Source organism: Chlamydotis macqueenii, chromosome 1, assembly GCF_036417535.1.
Source record: "Chlamydotis macqueenii isolate bChlMac1 chromosome 1, bChlMac1.mat, whole genome shotgun sequence".
Classification (NCBI taxonomy): domain Eukaryota; kingdom Metazoa; phylum Chordata; class Aves; order Otidiformes; family Otididae; genus Chlamydotis; species Chlamydotis macqueenii.
In genome coordinates, this window is record NC_141556.1 from 8,408,787 (window position 1) to 8,424,980 (window position 16,194).

General features: G+C 39.2%; 1 protein-coding gene across 2 annotated transcripts in view; it reads right to left on the bottom strand.

The window, feature by feature from the left end:
• The window catches only part of DMTF1 (cyclin D binding myb like transcription factor 1), a 30,409-nt gene extending 14,903 nt beyond the window's left edge, over positions 1-15,506 (bottom strand). Inside the window, exons 1-9 of one of the 2 annotated variants that reach the window (XM_086745420.1) lie at positions 15,221-15,506; positions 12,029-12,090; positions 8,419-8,535; positions 7,797-7,916; positions 7,064-7,158; positions 6,204-6,318; positions 3,487-3,563; positions 1,916-2,073; positions 1,045-1,077 (exon numbers count right to left, since the gene is read on the bottom strand). In XM_086745420.1, coding sequence (XP_086601546.1) covers positions 1,045-1,077; positions 1,916-2,073; positions 3,487-3,563; positions 6,204-6,318; positions 7,064-7,158; positions 7,797-7,916; positions 8,419-8,535; positions 12,029-12,053 — 740 coding nt within the window. In that variant the 5' untranslated portion in view covers positions 12,054-12,090; positions 15,221-15,506. The remainder of the gene's footprint in view (positions 1-1,044; positions 1,078-1,915; positions 2,074-3,486; positions 3,564-6,203; positions 6,319-7,063; positions 7,159-7,796; positions 7,917-8,418; positions 8,536-12,028; positions 12,091-15,220) is intronic. The other variant, XM_086745429.1, reaches the window with a different exon arrangement.
• Positions 15,507-16,194: the final 688 nt, after the last annotated feature.

Consider the following 16,194-nt stretch of genomic DNA (forward strand, 5'->3'; position numbering starts at 1 on the left):
CAGGCTTAAAGACAGAACAGGGAGTCACTTTGATACTCCAGCATTAACATATTTTCTGTTATCACTGCTAGTTTTCCTGTGTGTTTCTACAAGCCTTTTGGGCCAGCTAAACTACAGGATACTCACTTATAAAATACTTAATATCTAACTGTCTTGCAGGAATGCTGTGAGGGTTAATTACAGTGTTAAATACAATATGAATGTTTAGATAAAGAACCAACATCCATTCTATACAAGTTTGTCCAAGATTTTCAGGTTGTATAGAGATCACTTGAGAAATCTAAATAATGCTCGATGAAAATCCAGGCGTCCTACAATTTAAATGAGGCAAACCACTGCACAATCATGTTCATAATTTTTACTCTTATTTTCTTCCTACACATGACAACAGGTTGCTTAACATGTTGAGCCATGACTACTTTCGACATATCTGGAATCACAAGCACCTTGTGAATGACACAAACCAGCTAAATTGATCCAAACATATCCATCAACACAACAAAATCCACTCCCTTCCTTCAGCCAATATGGTTTCTTCAAATTGCTCAAGCTTGGAAAGCTGCAAGAGGAGATAAAGTCTGTAGCCCCTCCTCCTTGATATATCAGGTTCATAATCAAAACCAAAGAGCCTTACTGACAATTCACGTATCTCTCTAACACTTCATAGAGGAGATCCTACCCTTGACCTGCTACTTTCTTTAGAAATAACCTTTGCTCAGGTTTCCTAAAGAAAGGGAATTTCTCTTTTTCACAAACATAACTGCAAATGTTGACCGTGCTTATAAAAATCTGAAACATTACTAGTTTCAACAGAAGGCTTGCTTTAGAATTTTGTTGCATATTGCTTATGTCCTGAATACACATTAAAAAAAAATTTAACAAAAAGTAGTTTCATTTCTCTTCAGATTAATTTAGTGACCGCTATTTTCTGATAGAGTCAGAGCAGTCAAACTTACAGTGATTTCCTATAACAAAATCCATAAAAACTACTCAAGATACTAAATATAAACAAAGTACCGTGATGTTGTTAATAGAAAGACTTACTCTTTAAGCTTTTCAATTTCCTCAGGAGTATACCTAAGTAAGAGGTAAATAAAAATGTATTATTTTAATCAGAAAGCATATAGCACAGATGTTTTTGTTTTACTAACCACACAGTACACATACAATTAAAACAAGAGATTAAGGAATTTCAGCTGTAAGAAACAATCTGACTGAACACTTTGAAAGAATGGGAAGAACAAATGCCATTTTCCACATTAGTACATTTCTAAGGTTATCTCGTCTCTCTCATTTGCCACTAAAATTCCTCATTCTTGGCGATCTTACTACTAAGAACAGAATTAGAATTTTGTGTATTACATAAACAGCAAACAAACAGCTATTTTTTGCTTCCTGTCTCAGTTCACAAACACCATAAGACTGACTTTCCATTAAAAAAAAGGAAATTATCATTGAGATGGTATTTTTGATTTTCAACTGCCTTTAAAAACTAAAATCTAACATCCTTTTCAGCACTTCTGGATGGTGCCACATCCGCTGCTCTACAGATGGGCAAACTAAGGGCCCAGGGATGAAGATCAATTAGCTCAAAGTCACCGTTCTAGAAAGAAAGTACATCTCAGCAGTGCTGAGACACAAGCAGTGCTTGTGTCAAAGTCTTCTAGTCATATCAGAATCCTGTCCGCACCATCATTTTGATTTGTTTCGTTTTTTTTTTAAAGTTGTGGACACCATCAATTTAGCACAACTACTGTCAAGGCTGATCTACCAGAATTCAGCGGAAGTGACTTATGATCAGGAAGAGCTAGGTCTGTTTGACTAGAATCTCCTGTTTCACATCTAAAATGTCAAACATTAAACACATGACCCTACTCATACCAATAAAACCATGCAGCATTAGAGGTTTTCATACTTTCCAACATGGTTTCTGTCATCATACATGCGCAGAACTCTTCTATAGACAGCAAAGAGAGGCCGATTCAGACCCCAAGCTATTGTTCTGTAGAAATCTTTTCTTTCATCTTTTGACATTTCAAATATAATTTCAGTGGCATCTTTTATTCCACGGGCCTAGAAGAAAGCATTTAAAAAAAAAACAAAACAAAACAAAACCACAAACAAAACACCTTAGATAAAGTCCCCTAAAAATCAAGAAGTAGAACACTTAAGAACTGAAGCCGAGTATACTGTTATGCAACTTTCTATGTATCTCAAATTGTACAGTCCAGAAGTTAAACTGTGCATTTATGAATTAGCTACCTCAAGTAGAAACCCCTGAACACTAGTTTTTGGTTTGTTTTTTTTTTTTCTTCACACTGGAATCCACATAGACACAGAAGTTTTAACTTTCATCTACATTTTCAAAACTCTGTCCAATGTATATTTAAGATCAAAAATTGAAGCATCATTTAGAACATAATGGAAAATATACTATGGTGGAATTATCCTAGAGTTATAATCTGGAAGGTTGTAAAAAAGTGCTATATCAATTTATTACATAATTTTAGATACTCTTTATCTGAAAGCAATTTTTTTCAATTAAACTACTCTTCTTGTTCTGATGGAAACCAAAAGCAAATTTGATACAAAAACACTGGACTTAAGTATAAGAAGAAAGCTTCAGTTTAACTTCAGCTTAAACTAAAAATCACTGCATTGCAATTATTTGAAGCACTATGAGAAAGCAGATAAACTGGAAAACAATGAATCAAATTAATTTTTAGTAACTCAAAAAAAGTTATTTAGCTAGCTTCTCTAGATTTAAACTAATAATATCCATGAACAATTTTATGGCATGAATTCTAATACACGCGTGTGGGCAGGCACACTTTCTACAAGTAATACTGAGGATTTTTATACCAATGAAGACTAAATTCAGGGCTTTTTTTTTCATTCACAAATGAAGGCTAGTGAACCTGTCATATCCAGGTTATACATTCTCAGCTGTAAGCGCTCAGCTCAAACATTCTCAGCTGTAAGCCTACCACAAATATGACTTACAGGCAATTATCACTGTCAGCGTGTTAACTGCGTGCCTATTTTTACACTGAACTCTGACAACAATATATTAAGGGGAAGAAAGCCAATACAGGCATCCTGTTAGAGTAGTAAACAAATACAGATACGGCATCAAAGAAGTCTGGAAATTATACTGAATGCTTTGTAAGCAAAATTAGCTCTACTCCTAGTGCAATTTTTTCCCTGTCTTCACCAAAGATTTCATGAGTGATGTGTATTCAGAGAAAGAGATTAAGCCACTTGAACATGTTCAGTACACAAATTAAAAGCAATGTTACATTCAGTAGTCATAAATCCTGTGTATGGATAAAATCATCTTACGTATTTCAAATGGGTAATGACCATTTTGACTATGAACTGATCAGAATCACTTCTTGCACATTCTGGGAAGTACTAGAGAAAGCTGGTTTCTAGCAGGGGCTGCATCACCATGTCAACTAGCAGATAACCTACTCTAACACGTACCTTTAAATAACGCTCAATGTTACTCATCAAAATGTCAATTTCTTCCTTTGACCACATCCCTTGCTTCCACTTATGGCCTGAAAACACAAATGACAAACTAATTATTGAAGTGAAAGTCAGCAAAACAACAACAAAAATATCAGAAAAACATGACCCTCAGTATTGCAATAAACAAAGGAAAGAAAGTAGTAATTTTAGCTACTCAAAGTAACTAGAATTAATTTTAAACAGATGTTATTTCAGAACTGATAAACAATCCTTAGTAAATGTCAACTAATGTTTAAATAATGAGCAGGACTCCTCCTCAAAAACATCATTTTTTTTTTTCAAAAACAGAACATGCATGCCTCTACGTGCTGTCAAGTCACATTTTCAGGCGTTTTCTTCAGCCCCAACTAAAAAATTTCTGTCTTTAAACTGACAGATGAAATTTCCATGCACTCAAATGATTCCAGAAGCTGAGATTTAAAACGTGACGCAGAATATTAATTGACGAATTGCCAACAACGTGGGGTTCTCTTATATGCCTTATCACTTCCCAACATGTGAGTAGTGCTACCTACTGTGAGGGCTTTTCACAGACATAAATGCTCTACCTAGTCAGCTCTGACAAGCTGGTCCCTATCTCTCTCTTTTTTTTTGCATTGGGAATAACACCCAGTGGTCACAGTAAAGATAAAGACTCACGCTGAGTGTTTTATTTCCCAAATAAAATGTCAAACCAGTAGAAACAAACATTATGTTTCCTCTCTGTCTAGCCCTTAGTAACTACAATGCCAGCTACGCTTTAAAAGCAAAACCAAGAAGCTTTATTCAGAGAGAAAATTTCAAGCCTGAGGTCTATCAATAAAACATCACAACATTCGTACTCTGAATTTATATACATATTCTTCTTTTTTCCCCTCATGTTCATACCATACTTAATATTAACGATCACTTATAATTAAGATTATGCTGGTGACCCAGTTTACCTACTGGTGTGTGCTGGCTACCTGCCCATCTCTGCTTAGGAAAATCAGGGTACTTCCTTCTCAGCCTGCTAATTACCAGAGCTGAAAGGCAGAACACACCAAAGAGACTGTTTACTTAAATCCAATTATAATGAAAAGTATAGGCATTACTATTAATTCCATTGATACTAATGAGAGAAAAACTCTCCCCTTGTGCCTGATGGCATCAGTCTTCTTCCAAAGCTAGAGAGAGAACATTTACCTACTACTGCAGCTGTGATTCACACCTCTCTCCAAGCATCTGAATCGACTTAAATGGACACTCCTACTCTTTACGTAGAATAACCTTTAATACCCAACTATTTTAGGAAAGGAATTATATTCTGGACTTCTCATGTTTGCATACTCAGTGCCAAGATTACTATAACCTGCCCACAGGTCTTGAAAGAAAGCATTATCAGGTGGAGCCTGCTATAAAATGATAAGCTCAGGCAACACATCTCAAACTCCTGGCTACTGTTAAAGGAGACGCACAGTGGGATTCTTTTACAGCTGATCTCTGTCACAGCACATAGAGACTTCAAAAAAGGTTCTGCCCCAGTCCTTGGACTGAACACTGAATATTTTGAAGGCCTATAAATCTAATAAATAAGAAGGATAGACAAAAAGAGGAGAAATTACTGGCTGTTAGAAGCAAATGTTAAGAGCACACTTGGGATCAGTGACTGAAACAGTCATCGACCGAGTCGCTCAGCTCCCTTCCTTAGAACTTTCCTGATCCAACACCCAGGTTCTCCGTGCCTCACCCACATTTCTTCACTGACTCAGCAGTACACTCGGGTCTCTGGAGTACAACTCACTGGGTAAGAGATTGTTTGCTTCTCTGATCATGAGAGAAAAACATTACTTTTTTCCCCCCCTAAAGTTTGATAATAAAGAAGAGAGTTGCTTTGCACTGATTGAAAAAGATGTAAATTTTTTTTTCCCCTAAAAAGAGGTAAAGTCAGGGTAAAAAAAATAGTAAAGAGACTGAGGAAACTGGAGAGATAACATCTTCATTTGCCACTAAGTTGTTTCTCTAAATTTAGAAAGGCACTTTCCCCAGAGGAGAGGAGGGGAAAAAAGCTCTAAAGTTCAGCAACTGCTACATGATTGCGTAGACACATTTTTAAAGGGAGGAATGCCAATGGGGTGGCAGTTTAAGGAGGAGTGATTATTTCAGTAGATCCTGGTCTGCATAATCTCTCTTATTCTAAAGCAACTCCATTACAGAAACTGTTTAATATGAATCACGACACAGTAGCCAGACTAATAAGCCCTATTTGGAGGAAGATGTATTAACCTGAGCACAGATTAATTTTTTTTCCAGGTGTTTCTTCCCCTCTGACTGCAGCTTCCCATCTCCCAGCCAGGTAGAAATGCAAATGGAGGAAACACAACAGTCTGCCCCATCTGTGCCGACACATATTATCTACAGCAGTTCTCTACCATGGCCACAAGAATCACTGTCACCTCCGCAAGCATGGCCCCTCTTCCTCTCCAAGTGTATCTGGAGGTCCAACTTTCTTGAGGCACATAAAGTCTAAGAGGGATGATGAAGACTTAATGCATTAGATGTCTCAGCTTTTTGACAATCAGTCTTCTCAAATATCTTCACTGAAAAAGCCAGACCAGAGATTACTTTATGCAACCTGCAAAAAGGTTCTGAGACGTCTGGAAGAGCTTACCTTTTTACAGCTTAGGAGAACTGCATTTGAAATATCCTACCTTTATTTGTTAGAGAATCCTTATCCTCTTTGGTTGTGAACCAGGCTTGACTAACAGCTGACACTTCCTCATTGCCCATTGGGGAGATCTCATCCAGCTGTTCATTCTGAAGAATCTTGAAAAGACCAATATGAAATAATCTGGTAAGATCTTCAGTTCTTTCTATCACCTTGCATTTAACATGGAGGCATAACTTGAAAGAAAATGAAACCAGCACATCCAGTTACCTTGCTGACTGCTCAGAAAGTGCCACCTTTTAGATATGGCATTAAAAGTATATTCACCCTTCTTGAAACATGAGTAAGATTTAGTATCTTAACATATAGATGTTGTGAGAATTAATTAGATAACATTCTTCATCCTGTTTAATGTATAGGGAATAGGAAGAGTGTCACTGGCTCTGGTGCAAAGAGGACCATGTCCAGCACCTCCACTTTTAAACACGGTACACACACAAGAAGTACTGTGTGTAGCTGTTAGGACAAGACCAACCATATTTAGGCCTGTTATAAAGCCTAATTTATAATGAAAGAAACACAGAAGTAACAGATAAACTCATCTGCTATGCAGATCACCACACAGCAAGTAATTACCAGTGGAGGGTTACATCTATTACTGTTGACTGTACTGCTCTTTGGGGAGTTAAGTTACACTACAAATGGCCTCTTTCATATATAAAATTATTCAATCGCATTTTTATAAAACAACATTTACAAACAGATCCATGCTCAAATACCTCAGTTTCACACTAAAAATAATATTATTAATCTAATAAGCCCTTTCTGCTATTTGTTTCTCCTTTCATCTAAATTTAAATAAAAACGTGCATCAAATACGTAAATTTTGAAGTTTTACTGTACCTGAATCTGAGTAACAGTTCCTTCATTAATCTCATCTTCAGCTACCTCAGTAGTGGCAGTCATGGTCACCTCAAAGCTCTGATCATTTTCTGAAACTTCAGAATGGATAAGTTAGTGTATACCTTACTCCTGTAACATTTTTTTAATGCACGCTATATAGGTTTTATAAATCGCTACTTTTGCATTGAAGATTTTAAAGAGGCCTTATTCAGGATTTATTTGTGGACACAGTAAAATCATCAAGATAATTATCAACTGTTCCTCTTCTTAAAATCTGAGTTTTGAAACCTTCAGTTTAACACTTGACTATAACAAGACTTAATGTGAAACATACAAATAAGAGAGTTCGATTTGGTGCAAACATTTTGGTACTGTATTAATGCTTCCTTTCCAGCTTTATTTTCTGTATTTTCCAATTACTAAAGGACAATCTTCAAGTTTTTCAGCTGCATTCTTTTCCCCCAGTTTTCCAACTTCAACATGATAATGCCTTTACTTCTAAGGAGTTTTTACTAAAAAAAAAACCAAAAAAAAACCTAATCATCCTTTGCAGGAGGAGAACATCTAGTTTGTTGATCATTCATTTATCCCTCAATTTATTCAATGCACCTGTGCCTGCAGTCCTCCATCTGTAAGGCAGGTTTATTTTGCCAGTACTGTATAGGTAACAATTGCTGTAAAACCAGCCAAGGTTTAAATTTTCCACAAGAGTATGTAAGTTTAAAAAACTTACTTGGAACTGCAACAACAGAAATGCAGGGAGTGGAATCATCAAGGCTTTGATCATCCTCTGATAAGCAAAGCCTCTTGTGTGGAGGTTCAGTGCTGTCTTCAGAATCTACTTCATCAGTTTCTAACAACAAAAACATAGGCAAGATACTTTCTGTTAACAAAGTGAAGCTCTGGACCGAGTTCTGTTAACAAAGTGGACTGAAACAATTAAGATAGAAGCAAACGTGATAGGTTGGTTTGGTGCCCAAACTTGGTTTGAGTTATGGCCACAACAGTTCACACGGTTTCATCAACACACATTTTCTGTGATATTTTCTTTGTAATTCCCTCCACAGTCCACTACATCCTTAAGCCTACAGAAATCTGGGTACGTGCTTGGTTCTAAGAACCTATTTCCACTGAAATAAATTAGAACAGCTATATCCTTGTTGGGCACATACATACATACATAATTTTGCGATTTACACATAATTTGACACCTTACCCTTCTTTAAATTGAAGCAGAACAAATTGCAGCACAGTAAGTAGAATCCAAGTAGCTCACACAATTTGAGGGCAGGGAAGTATGAGGGTTGGATCAATGAAAAAATAAGAAAAAAATACTATGCAATACAATTCTATACCATTTTGAGGGCAGTGAAGTATGAGGTTCCCTTCAGTGTCCTGAGTCAACGTCACAGAGTTCACGGTTTCTATTGTCACTGTGTCAGACTCTTCTTTAACTGTGCTCATACTCAAACCTGAAAGAGCAACACACAGATTACTTTTCTGCAGACTGCCTCTTTGACCATAATGCTGCTCGCTTCATCTCAAAAACCAGTGTAAACTCCTGTAGAGAAGGACGAATGTCTGTCTATTCTTTCCCATAAACAATTCCACAGTTCAAGACATTCACCTGCCTTTATTTTTCTTACATACTTAGACATTGCACAGGGTAACAGCAGATAGTTTCAAAGGTACTTTTCAAATTAAAAATAGTACGTAACTCCCCATTCAGGAGCATTTGCAATCTACTACTATTTTTTTTTTTTTTAAACACAAACCTAGGTATTACTTTTCCACATCTGAGATTTTGTGTCTGGCTAATATTTGTTCCACTGCTCCTTTAATAATTTTACTATTACGTAACCTAAAGCTAGACAGGACTGAGAAATATTTTTGTAGTGTCATACTACTCACAGCGGTGCTATTTACAGATTGCTAAACTGCAAAGTTTTATTCCCCCTCTATGCATATAAATAACTTGTGAAGACAGTATTTTTCTTTACCATTGAAACAACAAGAGCAACAGAAAAATTTGGTCCAAGGAATCACTAGTATAAAAAATTACTCAGAAAAGAAGTTATCAACAATAAGCAGTACACACAAAAGCCAGTGAACTAGGGCGATACAAAGTGCTTCTGATAATCTCATTTCCACTGTAAAAGTACTAAGAAGAAACCCAAAGCTTGTAAGAATTTCAGTGTAAACTAGGACTGTTTCTAATTTTGAAATAAAATAAAACCCCACAAAAAAGTTCTAAACCATCAAATACAAAGTAACGTGACCTTTTCAGATGCAGAAGCTAAATGAAATCACATCTAAAACATCCAGAAACTTTGCAATGACCTCATCAGTTCTGAGCACCTGGGTTTGGTGACTGTTTTGGGCAGAGCTTTGTAAAAAGAAAATATCATCTATTTCTCCAGGAAATGCTCCATCCTTTTAATCTGTTTTCTTACAGGAAAAAAAAATTACTCGTAACTTTTATTTTCAAGCCAAAATACCATTATCAACAATTTTAACTTGAGTTGTTAAAAAATCATTGACTATAGCTTTAAAAAAAAAATAAATCACAATTACATTACAAAGCTTCCACGTACCAGGCAGGGATACCTATATACCCGCATATAAGCGGAATTTACAATTTGGATTTTACGTCCCTTGTATAATGTTAACAATATTGCTTCAGCAGGAAATCATTTAACTTTTAATCAGAAAATACCTTCTCCAGTATTGAAGATTCCCAAAAGCAGTGTCTTCTTGGAAGAATAAGACTACTGCCAATCTTTCAATAAAATTACTTATCACCTCTCAAGCTCGATGAGGATTTGGCACATCTTTAAGCGTATGTAGTGACTGATTCCTAGAATGAAGTGATATTACCCTTCTGAACACGTCAAAAATTTCAGATACCGTTGACATTTTAAATCAGAGGGTTCTCAAATTTACTTTCCTATCTACCATCACCAATAGCTCCTTGCCACATGCAAGTGTAGGAGGCAAGAACTTCCTTGGGATTCATTTCCTTCTGAGTCTTACAGCTTCTGCCCTATCCTTTACTAGAAGTGACGTTTGCTGCACAGCTATAGTACTGATTTTTATGAACCAAAAGAGGCATACTTCACTCTAAAACACGAAGAAAGAAATTCAAAGTGTCATAACTGAATTAGCATACCATAACTTCTTCAATCGAGTTCTGAGTTACTCATTTAGCTTTTTGAGGGTGAGTAAACTGGATAATTCTGGAGGGCCAAAAGAAACAGATTCTCTTTTTCATGTTTATATGTACTTTCTGAATAACTTTTACTACAAGGAATGCTGTAGTAAAAATTCCCAAAGTTACCGGAAACGCCATAGAGCATCCTTCTTTAATTGTACATTAACAGACTGTGAAAACGTTTATTTTTCTAATATCAGCTGAAAGCACCTATTTTTCTTCTCACCACTATAAAGGCTTGAAAGACATGAGATTTATTTTTATAGAGCATGTTATGTGAATCACATACTTCACCTAAAGCTGATCTAGAAGCAGTGGAAACTATAGCATCATTCAGAGCAGAAGATGCAGAAGACCATTCCTTCTTTTTATTAGAAGAATTCTGAAAACCAAGTACAGAGATAGCAAAGCTAGGCCACTCTTTTCTCAGTTACTACGGACTTGTTGAGAATCAAAGAATATGTTTATAGGATTAGGCTCCTAAGTCAAAAGCAGAGTAATTAGGGCTGTCCATTCGCATTTTCTCCCTCGCTGGTTTGCCATGTTGAAGAGAAAACGATACAGCATAAAGGAGTCCATCCAAATCTGGCACTTCCAGAGGAAGATACACCACGATCAATCGCTGCTACCCTGACACTTCCATACAGAGCTATAACACGACTAAATAGACCACAACTGAGGCACCACGTCTAACAGCAGCACCGATTCTTCTGAGCAAGTTCGACATCTACAGTTGTCTGCCTGAGCTCCCAGGTACTCTTTACAAAGCACCAAAAGCTGCGCATAGCACATCGTTCAAGGAACTGTCGTTTCCTCAGAAGCACTCCTGAATGTAATTCCTGGACGGAGCAGGGTTTTCTAACTTTTTGTCAGTCTCCCAAGAATGGTTTATCCTAACAGTAAGTGCAGGTTCTCCAGAAAAAAAACCAATAATATTCTGTGTCAGATACCTAAGATTTAGCATATCTCAACTTTTCTGAGTAAAAGTACTAATCATAACCAAGCTTTGATAAAAACTTAGGAAGAGCCAAATCCTTCATTTGATTGAAAAAAAATCCCGTCAACTTTAATAGATATGACCTTGGATCTCAACTGAAAACTGACCAAAAAGAACATGAGGAGTCAAGTCAAAGTCAAATCAGTATTTTGACATTACTTTTTATTCATCAGACTACACAAATACAAGAAAACCAAAGGAAACAAACAAACTTGGTCTTTCAAGGTACATTTACAGGACAGGAACACTAATCTATAAAGACATGAATTAGTTACTGAAAGGTGAGAAAAAAAAATCTCAAGTAACTGTGGTGGTTCTTCTGTGTGAACAGGAAACAATCTCCAGATTTTATAACAATCACTGCCTTGTACTTAAATAACAACAGAACCACCATGTATGCTGACGATACATCAAACATGACATAGGACAGGACCACTTGGAGTTTACGGTGAGCTCAGTGGAAAAAGCACAGTGCTGCTGCAGGAGCCAACGCCCTCTGATGCAGGATGCTTTGATAGTGGCTGCAGGGACACTGTACTCACCCAATGTCCTTGATTTATCACGGGATGACAGCCGAAGCCATTCTAAACAATGCCGTACCACCACAGAGGTCTTTTAGGATATACCATGCAAATTCTGTTTAGTACAGACACCTGCAAATCCACTACATGCCCACCCTCGAAAAAGTTAAATACAAAGTTAATGGCAGCCAGTGTTTCTTAATTACTGAGAATTACAACATGAGTAGTCTCGTCACCTTCAAAATACCACCTTATTTTCATAACTTTATCAAGTATGCTTTTGAAAATGCATTTCTTTCTATTTAAAACAAAAAGCTTGCTTCAATTTTAAATGTGTGTCCCAAGACTTTTAAATCCTTGATTCAAACACCGTCTTTATAGAGATACCAATCCACCACTAATACTTTATGTTCTAGATTTTTGGGTGTATTTACCCAACTCAACATTTTTAAGAGCTGCATTACAGTTTTAAACAACTTTCAACATGCAACCAAACAGGTAGGAAAATACTTTGCCTACAAGAACAATTTTATATAGAATTTCAAGATACATTTTCCAATAAAGCTACATAATACAGCAGTTCTTATTTATTTGGAAAATGTGGAGCAGATTTAGGCAGAAAAAAATGCACAAAGCTGATTTTATACCAAGTTACAAAAGAATTTAACATTTTTACACAAAATTCCTGTAATTCTAAATCACTTTCATCAGGCAGATGGGCTCAATTATTCTGTGGGCTGTAAAAATTAAGCACTTCTAAGAAACAGTATTTTTACCCTTGCAGACAGAATTCTGTCATGATGCCTAGTCACTAACTGAATGTTATGCCTAGTCTTCTGTGGACTGCTGTAAATCTTTTAAAATTTCTACAGGAAATTGTATTAAAGGCTGTGTTCTGTGCACTGGGCAAAAAGGAAAAGTGTATTTCATTAAATCCTGTAAGAAGCAAAAACTGGAGTTTATTAAGGGAGGCTTCCAGCTATTGAGGCATTTAACTGGAACAATCACATGGGACGCACTGGGATTTCAAGGCATTCATTCAAGAATCACAAAAAGGAAACAAAGTCATTACAGGACCCCATATACCTCAGATTCAAGGAAGCCTGAATGTTTGGAGTATTCAACACCGTGGCTCTTACACAGTCAATACCTACAATACATAAGCAGGAGTTTTTACTATTCAACTAGGGCCACTCTTACACCATTATTCAACAATAAAAAAAATCTTCTCTCCACACCAAATGGGTTCCACTCAAATCTAAAAATCCACCACACAGAAGTTGTCTTTCACAGCTGCAACAATGGACATAAGAGGGGACCAAACCAGTCAGGTATCAAACAGAAGGATCCAAAGACCTGAGCTCAAGACACACAAAGATTTATTAAACTGTATCAGCATGAGATTATAGTTACATTCTACTCATCAGTGGTATTTAGAGAAGTGTGCCATCACAGAAATGGATTATACGGGAGACACAATGGGACAAACTGTTCTCATTTGCATCGATCCAGATTTGGCAGAACTCCATGAGTTCTAGCCTATCCATTGATATTTTAATGAAAAACACTGAGCATGCTTTAAGTGTCACACAGGGAAAAAAAAAAAAAAGCCAAGTTGTAGCTCTTTCAAAAGAAAAAACACAAAGTTCTAAGTTTTCCTTTTCAGTAATAGAAAATGGCTCCCGATCATAAGGTTATGACTATGGATAAAAATCTTGATAAGACTGATACGTACTAAAATAAATATTACTTTCCTTTCATGTAAACCCAGTTTCATTCTAAGCATGCCAGTAACTTCCTCACCTTTAGAAACAACAGGCAGAAATTTCACATGCAATAAAATATGAAAAGTTGATTGTTATCCGAATTGTACAAGGCGTAAGACTGATAAAGTCACAGCTCTGCTGCTTTCTGATGGACAGACGAGCACAGAAGTAACGCCTATAAATAAGGGACTATTAGAAAATATAAAATACAGTACGGACACGTCGGTTTTTGTCTCTCATGCACCCATCTTTAGAATTTTGAGTGGTTAAGGCAAAATCAGTATTTTTAGGTATTCAATTTAAGGAGCTTTAATTAGTGTTCACTCTTTTCAGTAAGTCATCAAACACCATCCAGAAAGGTTCAGTAACTGTCCAGAAACCAAGCACGAAGTTGCTCCCATTATTATATTCATGCAGATTGATGGAAATCAGGTGGACACATCTCATTCAAATTCTAATTGCAAAGTCTACAACCTACACCTCCTGGTTTTGCGAAGGCATTTTAACTATGCCGTCAAGAATGCAACTTACATCTATGGCCACAGCAGCGCTGGCAAACAAAAAGCATTTTCTAGAGTACTTCAGCACATAACTTACAATGGCCAGGTGGGGCTGAACAATAGTAACTCTTTGTGAATAAATACATATAAATATTATCTGTCAGCTAAAGAGGAAGCTAGAAGTGTAATATGCTTCACCGTGCCCAAGTTTAAAACCTCAAAAAGAAAAAAAAAAAAAAAAAAAAGAGGAAGGAAAAAAAGGCTTGTCCGACTGGAATCCTTTATTTTGACAGAAGGTGTAACTAGTGCAGAAAAGCTCAGTACTGCTTTTAGACGACACCCCGATCTTGGCAGTTACGCATTTCAGACTCTGTTTAAAAATAAAGCTTCAAGCAACGTCAAATCACAACTCTTGCTGAAAAAAAAAAAAAAAAAAGAAATAAAACAGATAAAAGCCGCAAGCTTAGGATACCCCTGCCGCAGACACAGCGAGGACATATCGGGATATTTAAACATAATGGTGCAGGTGGCCTTTTATTACAAACATCAAGGTGAAGTGAAGGAAGTTTTAAACAGAAATAACAAACAGAGGGAAAAAAAAAAAACCCAACAACCCCGCACACCGCCCTCCCCTTCCCCTGTCCTCCGAAGAGAACCGCGGTTTGGTAATTTCCAGCTTTTCCCCTGTTTTGCCGTCGCTCCCCGTTCCCAAATTTCTCGCTGCGCAGCGCTCCCGACGCCCGGCAGCGCCCCGGGAAGGCAGGGAACCACGGCCCAGGGGAGAAAACCGGCGGGAGGCGGCGGCCCTGCCCCGGGGCGGGGGCAGCGCCCCGCAGACGGCGGCTCCTCGCCTCCGGGCCCGCCTCAGCCCCCCGCTGCCCCCCGGCCGCCAGCGCCGCCATTTGGTCCCGGGCCGCCGCCGCCGCCATTTTCCCGTCTTCTCGGCGGGTGGCGGCGCTGGCCGAGACCGCTGCCAGCTCCGCCACCAGACCGACCCGACCCGGCCCGGCCCAGCTCGGCCCAGCCCAGTCCGGCCGCGGCTGAGGCGTGGGGCCGGACATGGCCGCCTCCCTATGCCGATCCCGATCCCCTCAGCCTGCCCCGCTCCGCCGCTGCCCGGCCGCTCCCGGCCCTGTCAGCCCGCAGGCCCCCGCGCACTTACTTCCTGTTTTGGGTCCGGGCACTTGAGAAACCAGGATGGAGACTCCCAAGTACCAGGATGGAGGCGCCGAGCGGCAGCGAGCGGCGAGGGGGGGGGAGGCGGAGGCGGCGGCGGGGCGAGGCGCGGCGCAGGCAGCCCGCGAGCCCGCCGGAAGGGCCCGCCGCCCGCCCCACCGCCGCTTCCGCCCTGCCGGGGCGCCAGAAAGCGCACGGCGCGGGGTCCGCTGCTGCGGTGGTGCCAGAAAGCGCACGGCGCCTTCACCCCCTCCTCTCTGGCGCGGAGGCGGGAAAGGCCCGCGGTGGCCGGCCCTGAGGAAAAGCCCCTGTTTGCATCCACGCTTCCTTCATGGCTCGCTCTTCCTTTCCCTGCTGCCTCATGAAAAAAAAAAAAAAAAGTGTGTTATCAAAAATGAGCCTTAAAATGAGAATAAACAAGTGTCTAGCGGTGTGTGGCTGGTGGTGCTCGCTGCTTCATGGAGTGGGTGCCTGTGGGCCCCCTGACCCTTGGCAGAAAAAATGTCACCTGCTCGCAGGCAAACCGGGTAGATGGAGGCAAGAGGGTAAGCAGAATCCCCTGCCTGCATTTTTATGTATAAAAACCTCATTATGCTTCTACCACAAAGCCCCTTTTTGGCACCTTCCCTTATGTGGTGGACTTCCAGCTGCGTCCTCCCCTGAACCTCTCAGTAGCTTTAAAATGGGCCCTTCTCCCCTGTAACAGATTTTCTGCAAACCTTCCTCACAGGCCATTGGGAGAGGCTGGCAGAGTCTGTTGGCCAGGCAAGATTCCGTTATCCTAAACATCTGTTGCCTTTTAATACCTTAAAACCCCAAAAGCGTTGAAGATGCCTGCAGGGCACTGGTCAGCATGACCAGGGGAGCTCCTGAAGCAGCAACTGGAGGGAGGCAAGGCAGGAGAGATGCCCTGTCTAGTCTAGGGTATCTCAGATGGGGTTAGATGACTCATCTTACCCC